General features: G+C 36.5%; 1 protein-coding gene across 1 annotated transcript in view; it reads left to right on the plus strand.

Moving 5' to 3' along the window:
• The window catches only part of ZFAND4 (zinc finger AN1-type containing 4), a 74,766-nt gene that overhangs the window by 4,275 nt on the left and 50,279 nt on the right, over nt 1–20,212 (plus strand). The window contains exon 2 of the mRNA XM_077746480.1: nt 4,112–4,412. Coding sequence (XP_077602606.1) covers nt 4,151–4,412 — 262 coding nt within the window. The 5' untranslated portion in view covers nt 4,112–4,150. The remainder of the gene's footprint in view (nt 1–4,111; nt 4,413–20,212) is intronic.

Below are 20,212 nucleotides of genomic sequence, written 5' to 3' on the forward strand. Positions count from 1 at the left end.
TGTGTCATTCCAGTTTCTTCAGTTGTAACAAATACACCATTCTGGTGTAGGATGTTGACAGTGGGGGAAGTTGTGTGTGTGTGAGGACAGGGAGTATATGAGAACATATATCTCTACTTTCTGTTTAATTTTGTTCCCAATGTATTCTTTGAGATTTGTGTTACCTTGATACCAAAACCAGACAAAGATATATAAAGAAAACTAGATCACTATTTCCTATGGATATAGACAGAAAATTTTTCAAAAAATATTAATCAAATCTAGCAATATATATAATTATACACCATATGCAAATGAGATTTAGCTTACGAATGTAAGGTTGGTTCAACATATCAAAACCAGTCAATGTTCTATTAAACACCATATTCATAGAATAAGATATATAACCACATAATCATCCCAATAGACATTGGACAGAAAAGCATCTGACAAAATCCAACACCATGATTGAAAAAAAAAAAAAGACACTTAAAGTAGGAGTAGAGTAGATTATGGAAACCTCCACAGCTAAAAAATCCTACCTTGTGAAAGACTGAATGATTTCTCGCTACAATCAGGAATAAAACGACAATGTCTGCTCTCACCACTAATATTCAAGCCTATATTGGAGATTTTAAACAGAGTAATTAGGTAAGAAAAGGAAATAAAGTTTGTTTTACTGGAATGTTCAAGATTGGAAATGAAGAAGTAAAACATTTCTCTTTGCAGATGACATGATCTTTTATGGAGAAAATCCCAAGGAATCCACTAAAAAATTATTGGAACTAGTAAATGAATTCTGCGTGGTTTCAATGTACAATGTCAATATATTGGAATCTATTTTATTTCTCTACACTAGCAATGAACAAATTGAAAATGACACAGACAATAACTTCATTTATAGTAGCATCAAAAAGAATATAATTCTTAGGAATACTTTTTTAAAAACAAAACTCATACTCTTAAGCACTAGAAAACATTGTTGAAAGCAATTTAAGAAATTTAAATAAACTGAAAGGCATTGCATGTTCATGGATTATAAGACTTAATATTGTCAAGATGGTAATATTTTCCAAATCTGTGTGCTCAACACAATCCTTATTCAAAAGCCCAACTGGTATTTTTGCAAAATAGACAAATTGATCCTAAAATTCATGTGGATTCATTTAAAGGGCCCAGGATTATCAAGAATCGTGAAAGAGAAGACCAAATTAGAGAACTCAAACTTCCTGGTTTCAAAACTTACTACAAAGATAAAAAGACCACGTAGTACTGTTATAATTATAGATATGTACCAGATCAATGGAATCGAGTTGAGGGACCAGAAGTAAACCTCCACATTTATGGTCAATTGGTTTTTGGCAAAGGTAGCAAGACAATTCAATGAATAGTTTTTCCAACAAATACTGCTTGGACAGCTGATTATTTACTTGCAAAAGAATAAAAGTGAATCCTTATTTTACACCATCCAGAAAAATAAATTCAAAATGGATCTGTATGTAAGGCTAAAACTATATAATTATTAGAAATATGTATCCAAGTAAGTTTTTTTAATGTTCATTTTTGAGAGAGGAAGAGACAGAGTGCAAGTAGGAGAGGGGGATAGAAAGAAGGAGACAGAATCCGAAGCAGGCTCCAGGCTTCGAGTTTGTTTATTTATTTATTTTGAGAGAGAGAGAGGGGGAGGGAGAGAAAAGCCCAAGCAGACTCCACATTGCCCTACGTGGGGCTTCATCTCATGAACCATGAGATCATGATTTGAGCTGAAATCAAGAGTTAGGCGCTCAACCAACTGAGCCACCCAGGTACCCCTACACCAGGCTTTTAAAATGTGTACCAAAAGTCCAAGGAACAAGAGAAAAGTAGCCAATTTGGATGTCACTAAAATAAAAAAACTTGTGCTTTGAAGGACACTGTCAAAGTTAAAACGCAGCCTACAAAATTGGAGAAAGTATTTCGGAATCATATATAAGAGACTTGTGTCTAAAAAAACATTAAAAACCCTTTTACAATTCAGTAATAAAAAGACAACCAAAGTAAAATGGACAAAGGATTTGAATACATTTTCTGGATAGATATTTCTGTAAAGAAGATATACAAATAGCTAATAAACATCTAAAAAGATGTTCAGTACTGTTATTCATTAGAGAAAGAAAATCACAATCACAATAAAATACTACTTCATACCCGCTAGGATGGCTTTAACCAAAAAGGCAAAAATATTGGCATAATGTTGTGAAGAAATCAGCACCCTGGGAATGTAAAACGGTTCAGACCACTTTTGAGAACAGTTGGCAGTTCCACAAATTGCTAAATGTGGAGTTATCACCTACCCTAACAATTCTACTCCTAGGCATATATGGGAGAGAAAGGAAAATGTATGTCCACACAAAAACTTGTAATCCAGTGTTTATATAGCATTATTCATAATAATGAAGTTGGAAACAAGCCAATATGTCCATCAGCTGATGACTGAATAAACATATGGTGTTATCCATATGATATGATGGACTTTTATTCAGCTCTAAAAAAAAAATATGAAGTCTGATATATCCTAGAATCATGGATGAACTTTGAAAACGTCATGTGAAGTGAAAGAAGCTAGTCACAAAATATAATCATAAAATCATACTGTATGATTCTGTTTGTGTGAAATGACCAGAATAGGCAAAATGACAGAAAGAAGATTAGTGGTTGTCTAGGGCTGAGAGGGAAAGGAAGAATTTGGGAGTGATGTCTAAAGAGTCTGGGTTTCCTTTTTGGGGTGATGAAAATGTTCTAAAGATGATCGTGGGGCGCCTGGGTGGTTCACTTGGTTAAGCATCCGACTTCAGCTCAGGTCATGATCTCACAGTTTATGAGTTTGAGCCCCGTGTTGGGCTCCGTGCTGACAGCTCAGAGCCTGGAGCCTGCTTCAGATTCTATGTCTCCTTTTCTCTCTGTTCCTCCCCTGCTCACACTCTCTCTCTCTCAAAAATAAATAAAGAGTAAAAATTTTTAGAAAAAATAAGATGATTGTGATGGTTGTACAATTCTGTGAATGTAATAAAAACCAGTAAATTTTAGATTTTAAATAGGTGAATTTTATGATAAGTAAATTATATTTTAATAAAGCCATTAAAAAGATATACCTACCTGTCCAGGAAGATGTGTATCACTTGTCCTATTCAAGACCCAGTCCCCCCTTTAGAAAGTTTTCACTGACTAATAGCAATTTATCAATTTGATTATTCTTATTATCCTAATTATACACTTAGGACTTTGTTGCATTTGCCTCTGATATTCATTAGCCATTGTATGTTTGTGTGTAGAGATTACATCTAATGTCTGTTACCAGTATTAATGTCATTTCAGTGCTATACTGATAGATCATCTCTGAAAGTCCAAATGCTTATTGATTATTTAGTGAGTCTTATTTTTAAGGAACCTGTTAACATGGTTGCTATTCTTTTCTTCAGTGTGGTTAAAGGTACAATGATATAAAAGTTATATTTTGTGTGGGTTAGAAAACAATTTACTTGTTTTAGTAAAGGATGTGCATAAAATTTACGAAGTCTTGCAGATAGATATATACCTCCACATTGAGTTTGCTGGTTTAAATGTTATTAACAATAATAATATATTTGTTGACTATGTACTATGTATAAATAAATGTGCTGAGATTTAGAAAGATACAGAAAAGGGGGCACCTAGGTGGCCCAGTTGGTTGAGCATCCGACTTTGGCTCCAGTCATGATCTCACGATTCATGGGTTCAAGCCCCGCGTCCAGCTCTGTGCTGACAGCTAGCTCAGAGCCTGGAGCCTGCTTCAGATTCTGTGTCTCCCCCTCTCTCTCTGACCTTCCCCTGCTCACGCTGCCTCTCTCTCTCTCAGAAATAAATAAAAAACATTAAAAATTAAAAAAAAAAACACAAAAGAATTGTAAATATACCTGTTCTTAATAATCTTACAGTATAATTGGGAGAGTGGTTTCAGAGACAATTGTGAAAGGTTTAAGATTAGACAAATTAACTAATAAAATGAATTCTGGGGCTGTCTGGAAGATTATGGGCCAGAATTGTTCAGAGAGTCTTTATGGTGGAATGAGACTTTTCAGATTGGCTTGTTAAAAAAATTATTCTTGTTTTTTAGGTACAAAACTCAAAACATGAACAACAATATATATTACCAATGTTCAAAGCTGATTTGGCTAGAACTGGAATACAGTTGTGTACAACACATTCCAGAGGAATTAGAAAAGTCAAAGTAATGGATAACAGAAAAGATCCTCCATTCTTCAATGAAGATAACCTGGGGCCTTTGTACTACAAACTTCCTTTCTATGATACCATGGAGCTCTTCATTGAAACATTGACTGGAACATGTTTTGAGTTGAGAGTTTCACCCTTTGAAACTGTTATTTCTGTGAAAGCAAAAATTCAAAGATTGGAAGGTACTAGTTTTTCTTTGTTTTTGTTTGTTTTGGGTAAGAGGGTTACATTTGTGCATCAAGAGCATATAATAACTCTTAACTTTTCTTATGGGACCAGGTCAAGCAGATATGGAAATAGAATAGGGTAGTGCACTCCCATCTACCCCTTACTAGCTTTAATAGTTACCAATTCACCATCTATCTTGTTTCCATTCCTACATTTTTCCCTTCCCTTTCTATCAGATTCTTTTGAAGGAAATCCCTGGCATTGTGTTAATGGTGTGTGAAATAATATTTTAAAATAATTTTTCAGCAGGTTATGAGGACATGCAAAATCTGCCGTAACTACGTTAACAGTTACTTTCAACGGGAAATTGTAATTGAGTTCACTTTTAGTGACCTTCTTTACCTAATTGGCAGATACTTTTCTTTTTTTTAATGTGGAGATTTTCTAAGCGGTTTGGCTTACATTTACATACTTTTGAAGTTTTCTCAGTATAGCAGGGATGCTGTATATCCTGCAGTGTCTCTTGTTTGCGTATTTGCAAAAGGTGCCCTAGATAACATTGTGTTAAAATTAGAGGCTTTTTCTTTCTTTTCTTTGCGGATTTCTAAAATAGGTGGTATTTGCCATTATAGTTATTAAAATCCAGTTTGGGCTAGAAAATTAAATTGTTCTGTATAACACTAAATGGATCTTTGCTTTTTGAGCCAGCTATAATTTGCTTTAATTTAGAGTAGAAACCAGCATTGCCCTCCAGTCCAGGTTAAGCTCAGAATTGTAGAAGGATGAGTAGGGTTGGAATTCTTTATCTCTATAAAGCCAAGAATCCTGGTATCTTAGCTTCTAAATATTTGCTGTTTCTCCACTAACTTCTATTAAGTTACTGATCAGCTGAGTCCAGTGACCATATCGGTATATACACTAATGGCTCATGAAACTTTTTTCTCCCAAGTGTTTTGCTGAGATATGGAGTCAGAATAGGTTATTTTGACATTGTTCTGCTTTTTTTGTTAGAGATGGTGTAATGATATCTTTTTAGGAGCAGGAAGACTGAACCCTCTTGTGTTCTAAATAATCTCTGCATTTCCTCCCCTTTTGTGCATTTTGAATAATCTCCGTGTAACAAAAGCAGTTTAGAGAGAATGTTGCTTAGGTACTTAATGTCAAAAGAGTAAATATGAGGTTAGAGAGATTAAGGACTCATCCAAGGGAAATGTTTAGTTACTGACAGAGTTGGGTTCATAGCTAAGATGTGGACTCCTTGTCTTCTGTAGGAGTAGGCATTGCCAGTGTAAAAACAGTGGCTTTGTAGTTATTGGACAGTTGAAAACAAATAGACATTTATAAAACAAATAGAGTTAATTGGGAAATTAAGTGAGGTAATGTAAATAAAAATACAAATCCTGCTGTCATAACAAAATACTGTAGACCAGATGGCTTAAACAACAAGCATCTATTGTCTCACAGTTCTGGAGCTTGAAAGTCTGAGATCAGGATACTAGTGTGGTCAGATTGTACTAAGAATCTTTCTGATTACAGACTTACAGACTGCCTTCTTGCTGTATCCTCCTATGGCAGAGAGAGAGAGAGAGAACTCTTTGGCATCTCTTCTTATAAGAGCACTGATCCCACCATGAGGATCTCACCCTCATGACCTTATTTAAACCTAATTACCTCTCAAAGATCATGTCCCCAAATACCATCACACTGGAGTTTGGGCTTCAAAATAACACATTGGGTGTGGGGACACAGTTCAGTCCATAGAACCTACCACAAGTCGTCGATAGATCTTAATTCCTGTTCCTAGTCCTGATTCTCATATCCCTCACCCCTTCCTTTTCTCCTATTCTCCATATTTTTTGTAACTTCCTGCAGCCCATGGGCACTGAAGGAGGCTTCAAGAAGGCATCTTTCTTACAAAAGTAATTTTGATTTTTTTTTTCTGGGTTGACTTTCTTTTTCTACCCAGGAAGCCTTTTGGGGCTAAAATATCAGGTTAGACTCTCTAAGATAGAGGGGTATGGAGTTGGGAGGATAGGAAGGCAGAGGTGACACCGCTTAGTTCATTCTTCAGGGAAGTGGCTCCTCTGCCAGACTGCTTTTCCTTTTGGGTGGATTTTGGTAAGTTCAGAACTAGAACTCAAGGAATGTGCTGGGTTAGGAACGATGAGGCTGTAGCAAGAAAGGAGCAGAACCAGCAATGGAACTTGAAGTGGGCCTTGAAGGACAGGAGCACTGAAGCCAGACTGCTTGATTTCATATTTCCAGTTGAACAGATTACTTAACCTCTATTTACGTCAGTTGTGCTAATTTGAAACAGAAATAATGATAGTACCAATCTCACAGAGTTGTTATTAGGAGTATTAGTTAATAAATGTAAAGCATTTAACAGAACATACATGTTCTCTATCAGGGGAAAGTGGTCAGTCTGTGGAGATCGTGCACTATGTACCCAAGGATGTAAGAACTATGCCCTTGGGAGGAGATGTAATTTAGGTCTCTGAGTTTTCCAGAGAATGCAAATGTTTTGGAGCTTTTCATTACCTAGAGCATTAGTCTGCCAAGAATAGTACATACTACTCAGAGGATATGAAAAATAATCCAGTGGAATTTGTAAATAAAAAATGTGCCAAGAAATGTAAGGGATTATTGTCATTTGGTTCTTGATTGCCACGGGCAGTGGATTTCCTAGACTTGCCATCTAGTCCTTGGCATTACTGCTGCCTAGTAAAGATTTCTCTTCTATGCATGGGATAGGATTATTTCCCTGGCCTTCTTATGAGTTAATGAACTAGGAGTAGAAGTCTCTATCTGCCCTGAGTAACTGTAGTGAGCAGAAGCACCCTGCTGACGTGCAGTGGACGTGTCTAAGAAATCAATTTTTGTTTTAAGCAACTGATGTCTTTGGGGTGGTTTGGGGAAGGTTCAGCATAACTTACTTTATTCTGACTGATACAGTATCAAGTAGGGATCCTTTTTTTCCCCCTACTATATATATATATACATACATATGTATATATATATAATTGGTCTTCTAAATACCATTTATGGAATTACTCTAATCTTTTCTCACCAAAGTAACTTTGTACCTGTCATGTATGACATTTTTATGTGCACACTCAACTCTTTGGATCATTTGATCTATGTCTATCTCTTGATATGCCAATATCACACTATAATATAGTATTTATATATATTATTTATATAATAAATAATATCTCATTTATTATAGCTTACAAGTTTTGATAGCTGATGATGTCCATCCACATTAGGGATCATTATATTTTCTTAGAGAATTGACCCCTTTATCGTTATGTAATGTCTTTCTTTCTCCCTGATAACTTTCCTTGCCCTGAAGTCTGCTCTGTCTGCAATTAATATAAAATTATTCCAGTTTTCTTCTGATGAGTGTTAGCATGATGTATCTTTCTCCATCCCTTTACTTTCCCCCCCAGCTTTATTGAGGTACAATTAACAAATAAAATTGTATCTATCTCTATACTTTTAACCTATATATATCTTTGTATTTATTTTCTTTTCAAAAATTTTTTTGTTCTGTTTTTATTTATTTCTGAGAGAGAGAGAGAGTGAGAAAAACAGGATGAACAGGGCAGGGTCAGAGAGAGAGGGAGACACAGAATCTAAAACAGGCTCCAGGNGACATAAAAAAAAAAGTGGATTTCTTATTGACATTATATAGTTGGGTCTTGGTTTTTCCAATCTGATGATCTACTTTTTATTTATTAAAAAAATTTTTTTTAATGTTTTTTATTTATTTCTGAGAGAGAGAGAGAGCGTGAGCACGGGAGGTCAGAGAGAGGAGACACAGAATCTGAAGCAGGCTCCAGGTTCTGAACTAGCTGTCAGCACGAGGCTTGAACCCACGAACTGCAAGATCATGACCTGAGCTGAAGTTGGATGCTTAACGGACTGAGCCACCCAGGCGCCCCATGATGATCTCTTTTTTAATTGGTTTATTTAGGCAGTTGATGTTTAAAATGATTATTTTTATAGTTGGATTACTAGCTACTGTATTTGTTGCTGTTTTCATCCTGTTTCTTTGTTCCTTTGTTTACACTCTTTTCTGCCTTTTGTGGTTTTAATCATTTTTATGACTCTGTTTTCTCTCTTAACATCAGTGGTACTTCTTTTTTAACTTATTTTAGTGGTTGTAATATATATTGACAGCCAATCAAAGTCTACTTTCAAATAATGCTATACTTTTTCATGAGTATTAAAACTACCTAATAAAAACTAAGTATTCCTGGGACACCTGGCTGGCTCAGTAGGTAGAGCATGGGACTCTTGATCTCGGAGCTGTGAGTCAAGCCCCACATTGGGTGTATAGATTACTTAAAAATAAAATCTTGGGGTGCCTGGGTGGCGTTTCCGACTTTGGCTCAAGTCACAATCACAGTTCGTGAGTTTGAGCCCTGCGTTGGGCCCTGTGCTGACTGCTCAGAGCCTGGAGCCTGTTCAGTTTTCTGTGTGTGTATGTGTCCTTCCTCCACTAGCACTCTGTCTTTCTCAAAGTAAGTAAATAAACATTAAAAAAAAAATCTTAGAACAGCCCCCCACCAAAACCCTAAGTATTTCTAATTCTTCTCTCTTGTCCCTTATCTTATCACTCATTTCATTCATAAACATAAGCCATAATTGTTACAGTGCTGTTATTTTAAACAAACTGTTACCTGTTAGATCAGTTAAGATTAAGAAACTGAATAAAGTTTTTATTTTACCTTATTCCTTCTTTGATGCTTTTCCTTCATGTAGATCCAAGTTTCTGACTGTATTAGTTCTTTCTGAAGAACTCCTTTTAATATTTCTTGCAAGGCAGGTGTACTGGTTTTAATTTTTGTTTATCTGAGAAAGTCCATTTCTCCTTCACTTTTTTTTCCTCCTTTACTTTTGAAGGATAATTTCATAGGGCACAGAATTCTAGTTTGGTTGTGTTTTTCTTTCAACATTTTATTATTTAAAAAAATTTCTTTGTAAAGTTTATGTAAGTAATCTCTGTACCCAAGAGTGGGGCTTGAACTCATGGCCTTGAGATCGAGAGCCTTATGGTCCACTGAGCCAGCTAGGTGCCCCATTTTTCTTTCAACATTTTAAATAGTTCCCTGTACTCTCTTCTTGCTTTATAGGATTTCTCATGAAAAGTCACCTATAAGTATTATCTAGGTTTTCCCCCTGACTTCATTAAAGATTTTTTTCTTGAGGGACCTGGGTGGCTCAGTTGGTTAAGCGTCCGACTTTGGCTCAGGTAGGTCATGATCTCATGGCCCATGGGTTCAAGCCCCGTGTCAGGCTTTCTGCTGACATCTTGGAGCCTAGAGCCTGCTTTGGATTCTGTGTTTCCCTCCCTGCCCCTTCCCCTCTTACACTCTGACTTGCTCTCTCTCTCTCTCAAAGTAAATAAACATTAAAAAAATTTTTTTTAACTTTAAAAAAGATTTTTTTTTGTTTTTGCTTTTCTGCCATTTGATATGATATGTCTAGGTGTAGATTTAAAATTTTTTATCCTATCTGATGTTCTCTGAGCTTCCTGATCTATGATTTGGTATATGTCATTAATAATAATAATAAGCAGGCCCATCAGAGGCATTTTTAATTTCTATTTTTTTTAATTGGGTTCTAAGAATATTTATTTTTTGCCTTTTTTAATTTTAATTTTTGCTTATTTAAAAATGTTTATGTTATTTAAATGCAAGTTAGTTAACATATAGTGTAATAATGGTTTCAGAAATAGAATTTAGTGGTTCATTACTTACATTTAACACTCAGTGCTCATCCCAGCAGGTGCTGTCCTTAATGCCCATCACCCGTTTAGTCCATCCCCCTACCCAACACCTGTTTATTCTCTATATTTAAGAGTCTTTCCGGGGCACCTGGGTGGCTTAGTCGGTTAAGTGTCCGACTTTCGCTTAGGTCATGATCTCGTAGTTAGTGGGTTCGAGCCCCGCGTCAGGCTCTGTGCTGACTGCCAGCTCAGAGCCTGTAGCCTGTTTCGGAGTCTGTCACTCCCTCTCTCTCTGACCCTCCCCTGCTCATGCTGTCTCTCTCTCTCTCTCTCCTAGAAATAAATTAAAAAAACAAAACATTAAAAAAATATTTTTTAAAAAAAGAGTCTTTTCATGATTTGCCTCCCTCTCTGTTTTTATCTTATTTTTCCTTCCCTTCCCCTATGTTCATCTATGTTCGTTTGTTGTTTTTCTTAAATTCTACATATGAGTGAAATCATATGATATTTGTCTTTCTCTGGCTGACTTATTTCCCTTAACATAATATTCTCTAGTTCCATCTATGTTGTTGCAAATGGTAAGATTTCATTCTTTTTGATCACCAAGTAATAATTACATTGTGTGTGTGTATGTGTGTGTGTAACATCTTTATCCATTCATCAGTTAATGGACATTGGGCTGTTTCCATAATTTGGGTATTGTTGATAGTGTTGCTATAAACATTGGGGAACATGTGCCCCTTCAAATCAGCATTTTTGTATCCTTTGGATAATTACCTAATAGTGCAATTGCTGGTTTATAGAGTAGCTGTATTTTTAATTTTTTGAAAAATCTCCATATGTTCTTCAGAGTGGCTGCACCAGTTTGCATTCCCACCAACAGTGCAAAAGTATTCTTTTTTTTCATCATCCTTGCCAACATCTGTTGTTTCCTGAATTGTTAATTTTAGCCATTCCGACAGATGTGAGGTGGTTTTGTGATGTGAGGATTGTTTCTTGGGTGTTGAAGAATGATATGTTCTTTATAGAGTTTGGATAGTAACCCTTTATCAGATATGTCATTTGCAAATATCTTCTCGCATTCTATTGGTTGCCTTTTAGTTTTGTTGATTGTTTCCATCACTGTGCAGAAGCTTTTTATCTTTATGAAGTCCTAGTAGTTCATTTTTTAAAATTTTTTTAATGTTTTATTTATTTGTGAGAGAGAGACAGCATGAGCAGGGGAGGGTCTGAGAGAGAGGGAGACACAGAATCTGAAGCAGGCTCCAGGCTCTGAGCTGTCAACACAGAGCCTGGTGTGGGGCTCGAATCCACAAACCGTGAGATCATGACCCAAAGTCGGATGCTTAACCAACTGAGCCACCCAGGCACCCACCAGTAGTTCANTTTATAGAGTAGCTGTATTTTTAATTTTTTGAAAAATCTCCATATGTTCTTCAGAGTGGCTGCACCAGTTTGCATTCCCACCAACAGTGCAAAAGTATTCTTTTTTTTCATCATCCTTGCCAACATCTGTTGTTTCCTGAATTGTTAATTTTAGCCATTCCGACAGATGTGAGGTGGTTTTGTGATGTGAGGATTGTTTCTTGGGTGTTGAAGAATGATATGTTCTTTATAGAGTTTGAATAGTAACCCTTTATCAGATATGTCATTTGCAAATATCTTCTCGCATTCTATTGGTTGCCTTTTAGTTTTGTTGATTGTTTCCATCACTGTGCAGAAGCTTTTTATCTTTATGAAGTCCTAGTAGTTCATTTTTTAAAATTTTTTTAATGTTTTATTTATTTGTGAGAGAGAGACAGCATGAGCAGGGGAGGGTCTGAGAGAGAGGGAGACACAGAATCTGAAGCAGGCTCCAGGCTCTGAGCTGTCAACACAGAGCCTGGTGTGGGGCTCGAATCCACAAACCGTGAGATCATGACCCAAAGTCGGATGCTTAACCAACTGAGCCACCCAGGCACCCACCAGTAGTTCATTTTTGCTTTTGTTTCCTTTGCCTCTGGAGACATGTCAGTTAACAAGTTGCTACTGCTGAGGTCAAAGAGGTTGCCTGTTTTCTCCTCTAGGATTTTGATAGTTTTCTATCTTACATTTAAGTCTTTCATCCATTTTGAGTTTATTTTTGTGTATGGTGTTAAGAAACTGCTCCAGGTTCATTTTTCTGCATGTCACTGTTCAGTTTTCCCAGTACCATTTGCTTAAGAGACTGTCTTTATTCCATTGGATATGCTTTCCTACATTGTCAAAGATTAGTGGGCCATACATTTGTGGGCCTATTTCTGTTCTGTTCTGTTCTATTCTGTTCTGCTGATCTGAGTGTCTGTTTTTGTGCCAGTACCATACTGTCTTGATGATTACAGCTTTGTAATATGGCTTGAAGTCCGGGATTGTGATGCCTCTAGCTTTGGTTTTCTTTTTCTAAGATTGCTTTGGCTATCCGGGGTCTTTCTTGGTTCCATACAAATTTTAGGATCGTTTGTTCTAGCTTGTGAAGAATGCTGGTGTTATTTTGATAGGGATTGCATTGAATATGTAGATTGTTTTCAAAACACCATTTTCTGAAGATACTGCCTTTTTTCCATTGGACACTCTTCCCTGCTTTGTCTAAGATTAGTTGCCAGTACATTTGTGGGTCCATTTCTGGCTTTTCTATTCTGTTCTTTTGATCTATGTGTCTGTTTTTGTGACAGTATCATACTATCTTGATGATTACAGTTTTGTAATACGTTGAAGTCCGAGATTGTGATGCCTCCCGCTTTCATTTTGTTTTTCAACGTTTGGCTATTCAGAGTCTTTTCTGGTTCCATACAAATTTTAGAATTGTTTGTTCTAGCTCTATGAAGAATGCTGGTGTTATTTTGATAGGGACTGTGTAGATTGCTTTGAGTAGTATAGACTCTGTTATTGTTTTTTTACCTCTGGCATCTACTTTTAATTCTTTCTTATACTTTCAGTCTCTCTGTCTGCATTACCCATCACTACCCATCTGTTTTTTCATGTTGTCTATGTTTTATTAGATTTTTATTAAATTTCTTAACATATCAGTCATAGTTATTTTAGTCTCCCTGTCTGATAATTACAGAATCTGTCATATCTAAGTCTGGTTCTGATGTTTGTTTTCTTTGTATATACTGTGATTTTCTTTTACCATGCTTTGTAATTTTTTTGTTGAAACCCAGATGTAATGTATTAGGCAATGGTAACTGAACTAAATAGGACTTTAATGTGAGCTTTTATATGAAACTAGCTAGGAGTTGGGCTTTGCTTAATGTTTGTTGTAGCTATAAGTGCCAGAGTCTTCAAATTTCTCTAGTTTTCTTGTTTCTTCTCTCATCTTTGGGTTTCCCTAAGAACTCCTCCTTCGAAAGAATGTGTGTCTTATAATTCACCTATAACCTGCTGTTATTCTAGTAGAGCCCTGTAGGTGTGGTGGTAAAGTATTGGGGACTGGAAACCATCTATAATCTTACAATTCAGTCTCAGTTTTATGGTGGGCCTCTGTCCCTGGGCCATGACTTTCAGTGTGTATGTTAGTGTCTCCCCTCCACCACCCTATAATCACTTGGGCGTGATAGGAAGACTAGAGGGGTCTGGAGTCAGCAAACCATCCTTCTTCCTTCTTCCAGGTGGGATAAGGCTCTGATAAAGTGAGTAGGCCTTTATTATAGAGAATGCTCTGGACTTTTTCATAATGTTTATATTTCCACTTCCTCTGCCTGAGCTGCAAGAGGATCTTTCTTGACTTCACAGTAAAAAGCTGATGCGATTTCTAGAAATAAAACTCTTGATAGTATGGGAGCTCCCCTTAAACTGTGGCCTCCAGGAATTTCTCAGTCTCTTGCTAGAGCATACTCAGCCTCTACCAGTTCACTAAAGTTACCATTTAAGTGTTTCTTCCAGTGTCTAGAAGTTTCTGCTTCAGGTAAGCAGATCTTGGTTGTAACTCTCTGGATTTTCCTATCTCTATAGATTTTGGGTTGATGGTTTGCCCTCCTACTTTATGTCTACAATAGATCAAAGAAAAGTTGATGGTTTTCAGTTTGTTCAGCGTTTTTATTGCTTTAAGTATGGAAGTGGCAACTTACAAGCTCTTTACATGTAGTGTCTGAAACTGGAAGTCTTGTTATGCCCAGATCGCAATCTTCCCAAAATCCCAAGACCACCAAGGAGTCCGAGTCACATATGCAAAAGCAAAGGGCTTTATTACGGGCTGAAGCTCGGGCTCACAGACTTCACCAGCGCAGTGGATCCGTGCTGAGAGCCCTGAACAAGGGCAGAGTAGGGTTTTTATGGGGTTTGTGACGGGGGAGTTACAGAAGTTGTGACATGGGAACAGTGATCCAATCATAATTATACAACATCATTGACAGTGGATTTGACCATACACATTGTCTAGAGTATTCGTTACTTTTGGCGGGATCCAATTACAACGTTTAGAGTACCTTTAAATTTAACCAATCACAGAGCGAGCCTAGGGTCTTACTCGGTGACTAACGGGTTAACTTTAACATTAGGTAACAGGGTCCTATCTATAGTTTCTATCTCTTAACAATGTGGAGGGTGGTCGCTGGCCTTTCCTGATTGGGTGTTGCAAGGGTGGTTACTCCTGCCTTGGGCAGTGTGTAACTATATGATAGTTTCGGGGAAGCTGAAACTCAGGCCTTCTAGTTTAGAGAGGAAGCTTAAAGCCTGTCTGGAGTCAGTTTGGTTTAAACGTTTAGACTTGTGGCCTTACAGTCTCAATATCGTTTTTAAGGTAACTGATGAAGTTTGTGGTGATGGTGGGGTTTGTGGGGTCAGGAGCCAATGGCCAAGAAAAAATTCTTGAAGCTATCCTTGGTGCCAGAAGTTGATTTTTTAAAAGCATTGAGACAGGACACATTGGCAGGAAGAGCTGCACTGGGATTGTGCAGAGTGACTGCTTATATATTGTGGAGTTTTGGGAGAGCTAAAATCAAGAGGAAGTTTCTTAAAGGGATTTCCATATGCTAAAGAGGATTTACAGATTACTGGAACTAGTCAGCTATTGTCAAGCTAAAGTTGTTTTTCCTCCTAGCAAAGCATTATCATTACCATAGTAGGGAGTTCCTGATTAGGCTATTGATGACATATTTGTAAACTGATGGAGACTATCACTTTAACCATTTGTTTTCTGTCCATTCCTTAGTTCTTGGGCAGCCAGGAGTGCCTGAGGAATATCATATATATCCCACCCTGGGGGTGGTGAGGGGTTGTGCTAGCTTGTGCTTGGCCCTCAGCTTGCCTTATGGTCTCTCATCAGTAACCATTTATGATTTAAGATTTTCTTCCAAGAACTGTGTTACCTATATCCTATAAGTTTTTAAGTTTAATTTCATTGTCATTAAATTTTAAGTGCTTTTTTGTCAAAAATATTGATTTTATTGTTTAAATAATATTATACTCAGGTGATCTGCAGCCATAGCAATACATAGAATTAGATAGATTTGATTGCTTCTTATAGTTTATTCATACTCCCAATATTCTAATACTATTGAATATATTTTCATTTGTCTCCAAGTTTAGAAAGCTCTTTCCATTTTTTTTTATGAAGGTACAATTTATATATTATACAATTCACCATTTTTAGTATTGCATTAGTTTCCTAGGGCTGCCATAACAAAGTACCACAAACTGAGTGGCTTAGAGAACAGAAATTCGTCTATCACACAGTTCTAGAGGCTAGAAGTCCAAAGTCAAGGTGTTGACATTGTTGGTTCCTTCTGAGTGCTCTTGGAGAAAAATCTGTACTATGTTTTTGCCTAGCTTTGGATTGCTGGCAATCTTTCTTGTTCCTTGGCATGTAGAAACACCATCCCAGATTCCTTACTTGATGATCTCCCTGGACATGTGTGTGTTTGTCTCCAAATTTCCCTTACATACTTACTTATTTTTTTTTAAGTTTATTTATTTTGAGAGAGAAGTACGAGTAGGGGAGGGACAGGGAGAGAGGAAGAGAGAGAGAATCCCAAACAGGCTTCATTAGAGCCTGATGTGGGGCTCAAGCTCATGAAATGCAAGATCATGACCTGAGCTGAAATCAGATGCTTAACCAACTGAGCCTCCCAGACACCCCTCCTTTTTTTAAGGATACCAGTAATATTAGGGGCGCCTGGGTGGCTTAGTTGGTTAAGCGTCTGACTTTCGCTTGGGTCATGATCTCGCGGTTCGTGGGTTCGAGGCCTGCGTCGGGCTCTGTGCTGACTGCCAGCTCAGAGCCTGGAGCCTGTTTCATTCTGGGACTCCCTCTCTCTCTCTGACTCTCCCCTGCTCACGCTGTCTCTCTCTCTCTCTCTCCTAGAAATAAATAAAACATTAAAAAAAAAATTAAAAAAAAAAAAGGATACCAGTAATATTAGATTAGGACTCTCCCTAATGATCTCATTTTAACTTGGTTGCATCTGTCAAGACCATATTTCTGAATATGCACATGCTGAGGTATTGAGGGTTAGTGTTAAGACTCCAACATATGAACCTTTAGGAGATAGTTCAACCCGTAACTAGTATATAGTTTTGTTATTATTGGCAAACGTTACTGTCATGTAATTACCACCACAGTCAAGATAAAGAGCAGTCCCATTGCTCACCAAAATTCTGTGCCTTTGTGGTTAATCTTTTCATGTAAACCCAGCTCCTGGCACTTACTGATCTGTTTCTGTCCCTATAATTTTGCCTTTTCCAGATTTCATATAAATGGAATCACACTGTATGTAGCCTTTTGGGTCTGGTTTCTTTCACTTATGTATCATACATAATGCATTTGCGATGTATCGATATTGTTACATGTATCAATAATTCATTCTGTTTATGGATGAGTAGTGCCCTATTAAATGACTGTACCATACTTGTTCTCAAATTTAGGGACATTTGGGTTTTCAGTTCGTGGTGATTATTAATAAAGCCATTATAAACTTTGAAGTAGTTTCATGTCACTTGGGTAAATACGTAGGAGTGGATTTGCTAAGTTCTACAGTAAGTGTACATTTAATTTAATGAGAAACTGGCGAACTTCTTTGCCAGAGTGGCAGTACCATTTTGTATTTTTTGTGAATAATGTCTAAACGTTCTAGTTGCTCTGCATCCTCATCAGCATTGTTTGGGTTGTTTTTGATTTTTTTTTTTGCCATTCTTATAGGTACTGGTGAATATCTCATTGTGGTTTTACTTTGCATCTCCCTAATGGCTAAGGATATTGAACATCTTTTTGTTTGTTTATCGGTCATCTGTTTGTCTTCTTTCATAAAGTGTCTATTCAGTGCTTGCCCATTTTTTCAAGTTTATTTTCTTGTTACTGTGTTTTAAAAATACTAGTGGTTTAAAATTTTTCATTATGGTTCTTAAGTTTCTTTGACTCCAAATTATTTGGGAGTATACTCTTATTTTCATTACTAGGAGAATTAAAAAATTTTCATTTTATTGTTAATTACTAATTTAATTGCAGGTGGTCTGACAAAGTAGAATACTTATGGTAAATATAGTATTCATATGTATAATTGTCTTTAAGTCTTATAGCGGCCTGGGGCTCTTTAAAAATTCATGTGTGGTATAGAAGAAACAGGAAGAAAAAAATTGATGAGCTGAATTATTGATGTAACAAATTCAATTGTAACTTGTTCAGAAGCAGAATCAAACAGACTTTTGATTCTGGCCATATGGTAGAAACCCTTTTTAGTACAGAACACATAACTTCTGGGTAAAAGTTTAAAAAAATTATTTTCCAGTGTTTTTTTCCAATTCTTTTCCACTTGTATTAATATAATGGAAACAGTAAGAAGCCTGAAATGACAAAATGCAATTCTTTAAGAACAGGAAGTAGAGCAGATATTTGTTTCAGAAGCATCTCCCAAACTCTGAAGACCCCACAGCCTTGAGGCAAAAGGGAAAGGAGAGAAAATCTGGTGCACAGCTGGAGATTGGCTCAGAGATAACCGCCATGTTTTTGTTTTGCCACCTACTTTCTGGCACTACCAGATACATTCAGATCATCTGGTATACGCCGCTGCACTGTCTTAGAATCAGCCATTTCTCCAAGGAGTCCTGGTTCCTTTTATTGGAGTAGTAGTAGAAACCAAGATCTGGGCATGACAATTGATTTTTCAGCTATAGTAATAGAAACCAGAAGACAGTGGAATATTATCTTTACAAGGCTGATAAAAATAGTAGTTTCGATCTAGAATTGAATTTGCCTTTCCAGGATGAGGACAAAATAAAGGTATTTCCAGGGAAAACAAAACTTGAATTTTTAAACAACAGACTCTTGCAAAAGGAGCTGCTTAATGATAGATCTTAGAAGGCAAATGATCTCTAAAGGAAGTAGGTGATGCAGGATGGAATGGCTATCAAAGTGGCACACTTATGGATAAATCTAAATAAACATTTACTTAATGAAACTAATGTATGAAGGTTTGAAGAATCAAATTAAAATCCTGGTAACAATGACATAAAAGTCAAGAAAGAGTTGTTTGTAATTACAGTGCTAATACACTCTTAGTGTTGTTCTTGAAGAGAATAAAGATATGATTGGCTCTCGACTTCATTTTATCAAATATGATCATTTAAATTTCTAGAGTAATCACTAGAAATTAGAAATAGAGTTATATAATTTCCACATAGTAGCAATGCCTTGCCTTTTTTTATTTATCTAAATTAATACATAAAAGAGGTAGGCAATTAAAGCAGAACAAGGCACATAATAAATGGTAAAAATAAATAGGAATATATTAGTAATCCCAAAGATGTAAAATGGATTTAAAAAAAAAAAACTCTCTAATACCCACAGTTGATGGATTGGTTAAAAGAAACCTATGTGAAGTGCTGTTTACAAGAGACTTAATCTAAAATGTTATAACCTCAGAATGTTGAAAGGACTGAAAAAGATTCACTAGGCAAATACTAACCTGATGAAAGCTGGTGTTTCTATATTAATAATTATGTAAAAGACATTTTAAAGTGAAATATGAACAAGTCCTGTAGACAGATGTTCATAGTAGTAGTGTTGGTAATGTTAAAATTCTAGAAATGGGCACCTGGGTGGCTCAGTTGTTTAACTGACTCTTGATTTTGACTCAGGTCATGATCCCAAGGTAGTGGGTTTGAGCCTTGCATCTGGCTTGCACTGAGTCATTCAGGCACCCCTATATTTTATGCATCTTAAGCTTCATGAGGGCAGAGTCTTTTTTCTTACTTTTCTAATTCAGCTCAAAGAATAATGTTTGATATGGAATAGGCATTCAAATATTTGATGAATGAACGAGTGAAAGAAATCCTAAGTGATGCTTAATACTTTTTAACTGTGTCTAATTGAAATGTTGTTTTCTAGTGTTGATTATTTTTCTGTTTATGAAATTAAAATAATGCAGTCCTCTCCATGTATATACCATTCCTTCTGTAATTCACTTGCATAATCTTCTTTATTTTCTGTCTTTTTAGAGAGAGGGTATGCGCACAGGGAGACAGAGCACAGGGAGGGGCAGAGGGAGAGAGAATCTTAAGCCCCCCAGGTACCCTATCGTAATCTTTCTGCTATTATATTTTGCTTTTTCTGAAATGACTACATTTCCTACAGTGTTTTCAAAATTACTTTCATGATCTTTGTTTTAAAAGTTTGCATGTTAGGTGTGCCTGGGCAGCCCAGTTGGTTGAGCATTGGGTTTTGGATTTTGGCTCAGGTCATGATCCCAAGGTTGTGGGATCGAGACCTATGTTTGGCTCCACACTGAGCATGGAGCTTGCCTAAGATTTTCTCTCTTTCTCCCCAACTTGGCCCCCCTCCCCTACTCATACTCTTTCTCTCTCAAAAAAAAAAAGTTTGCATGTAATACATGTATTTATCATATACTGTAAACTTAAGAATTAAGGTAGTAATGATCAGTATTGAGTAGACACATGTGTATTTAATATTAACAAGAAACCAGGAATGGACATAATTTCCAGTGTATTTTTCTTTTTTAAAAAATATTTATTTATTTATTTATTTATTTTTAAATATTTTTACTTATTTCTAGGAGAGAGAGAGAGAGAGAGAGAGACAGCGTGAGCAGGGGAGGGTCAGAGAGAGAG

Source organism: Crocuta crocuta, unplaced genomic scaffold (genome assembly GCF_008692635.1).
Source record: "Crocuta crocuta isolate KB4526 unplaced genomic scaffold, BGI_CrCroc_1.0 scaffold28, whole genome shotgun sequence".
Classification (NCBI taxonomy): domain Eukaryota; kingdom Metazoa; phylum Chordata; class Mammalia; order Carnivora; family Hyaenidae; genus Crocuta; species Crocuta crocuta.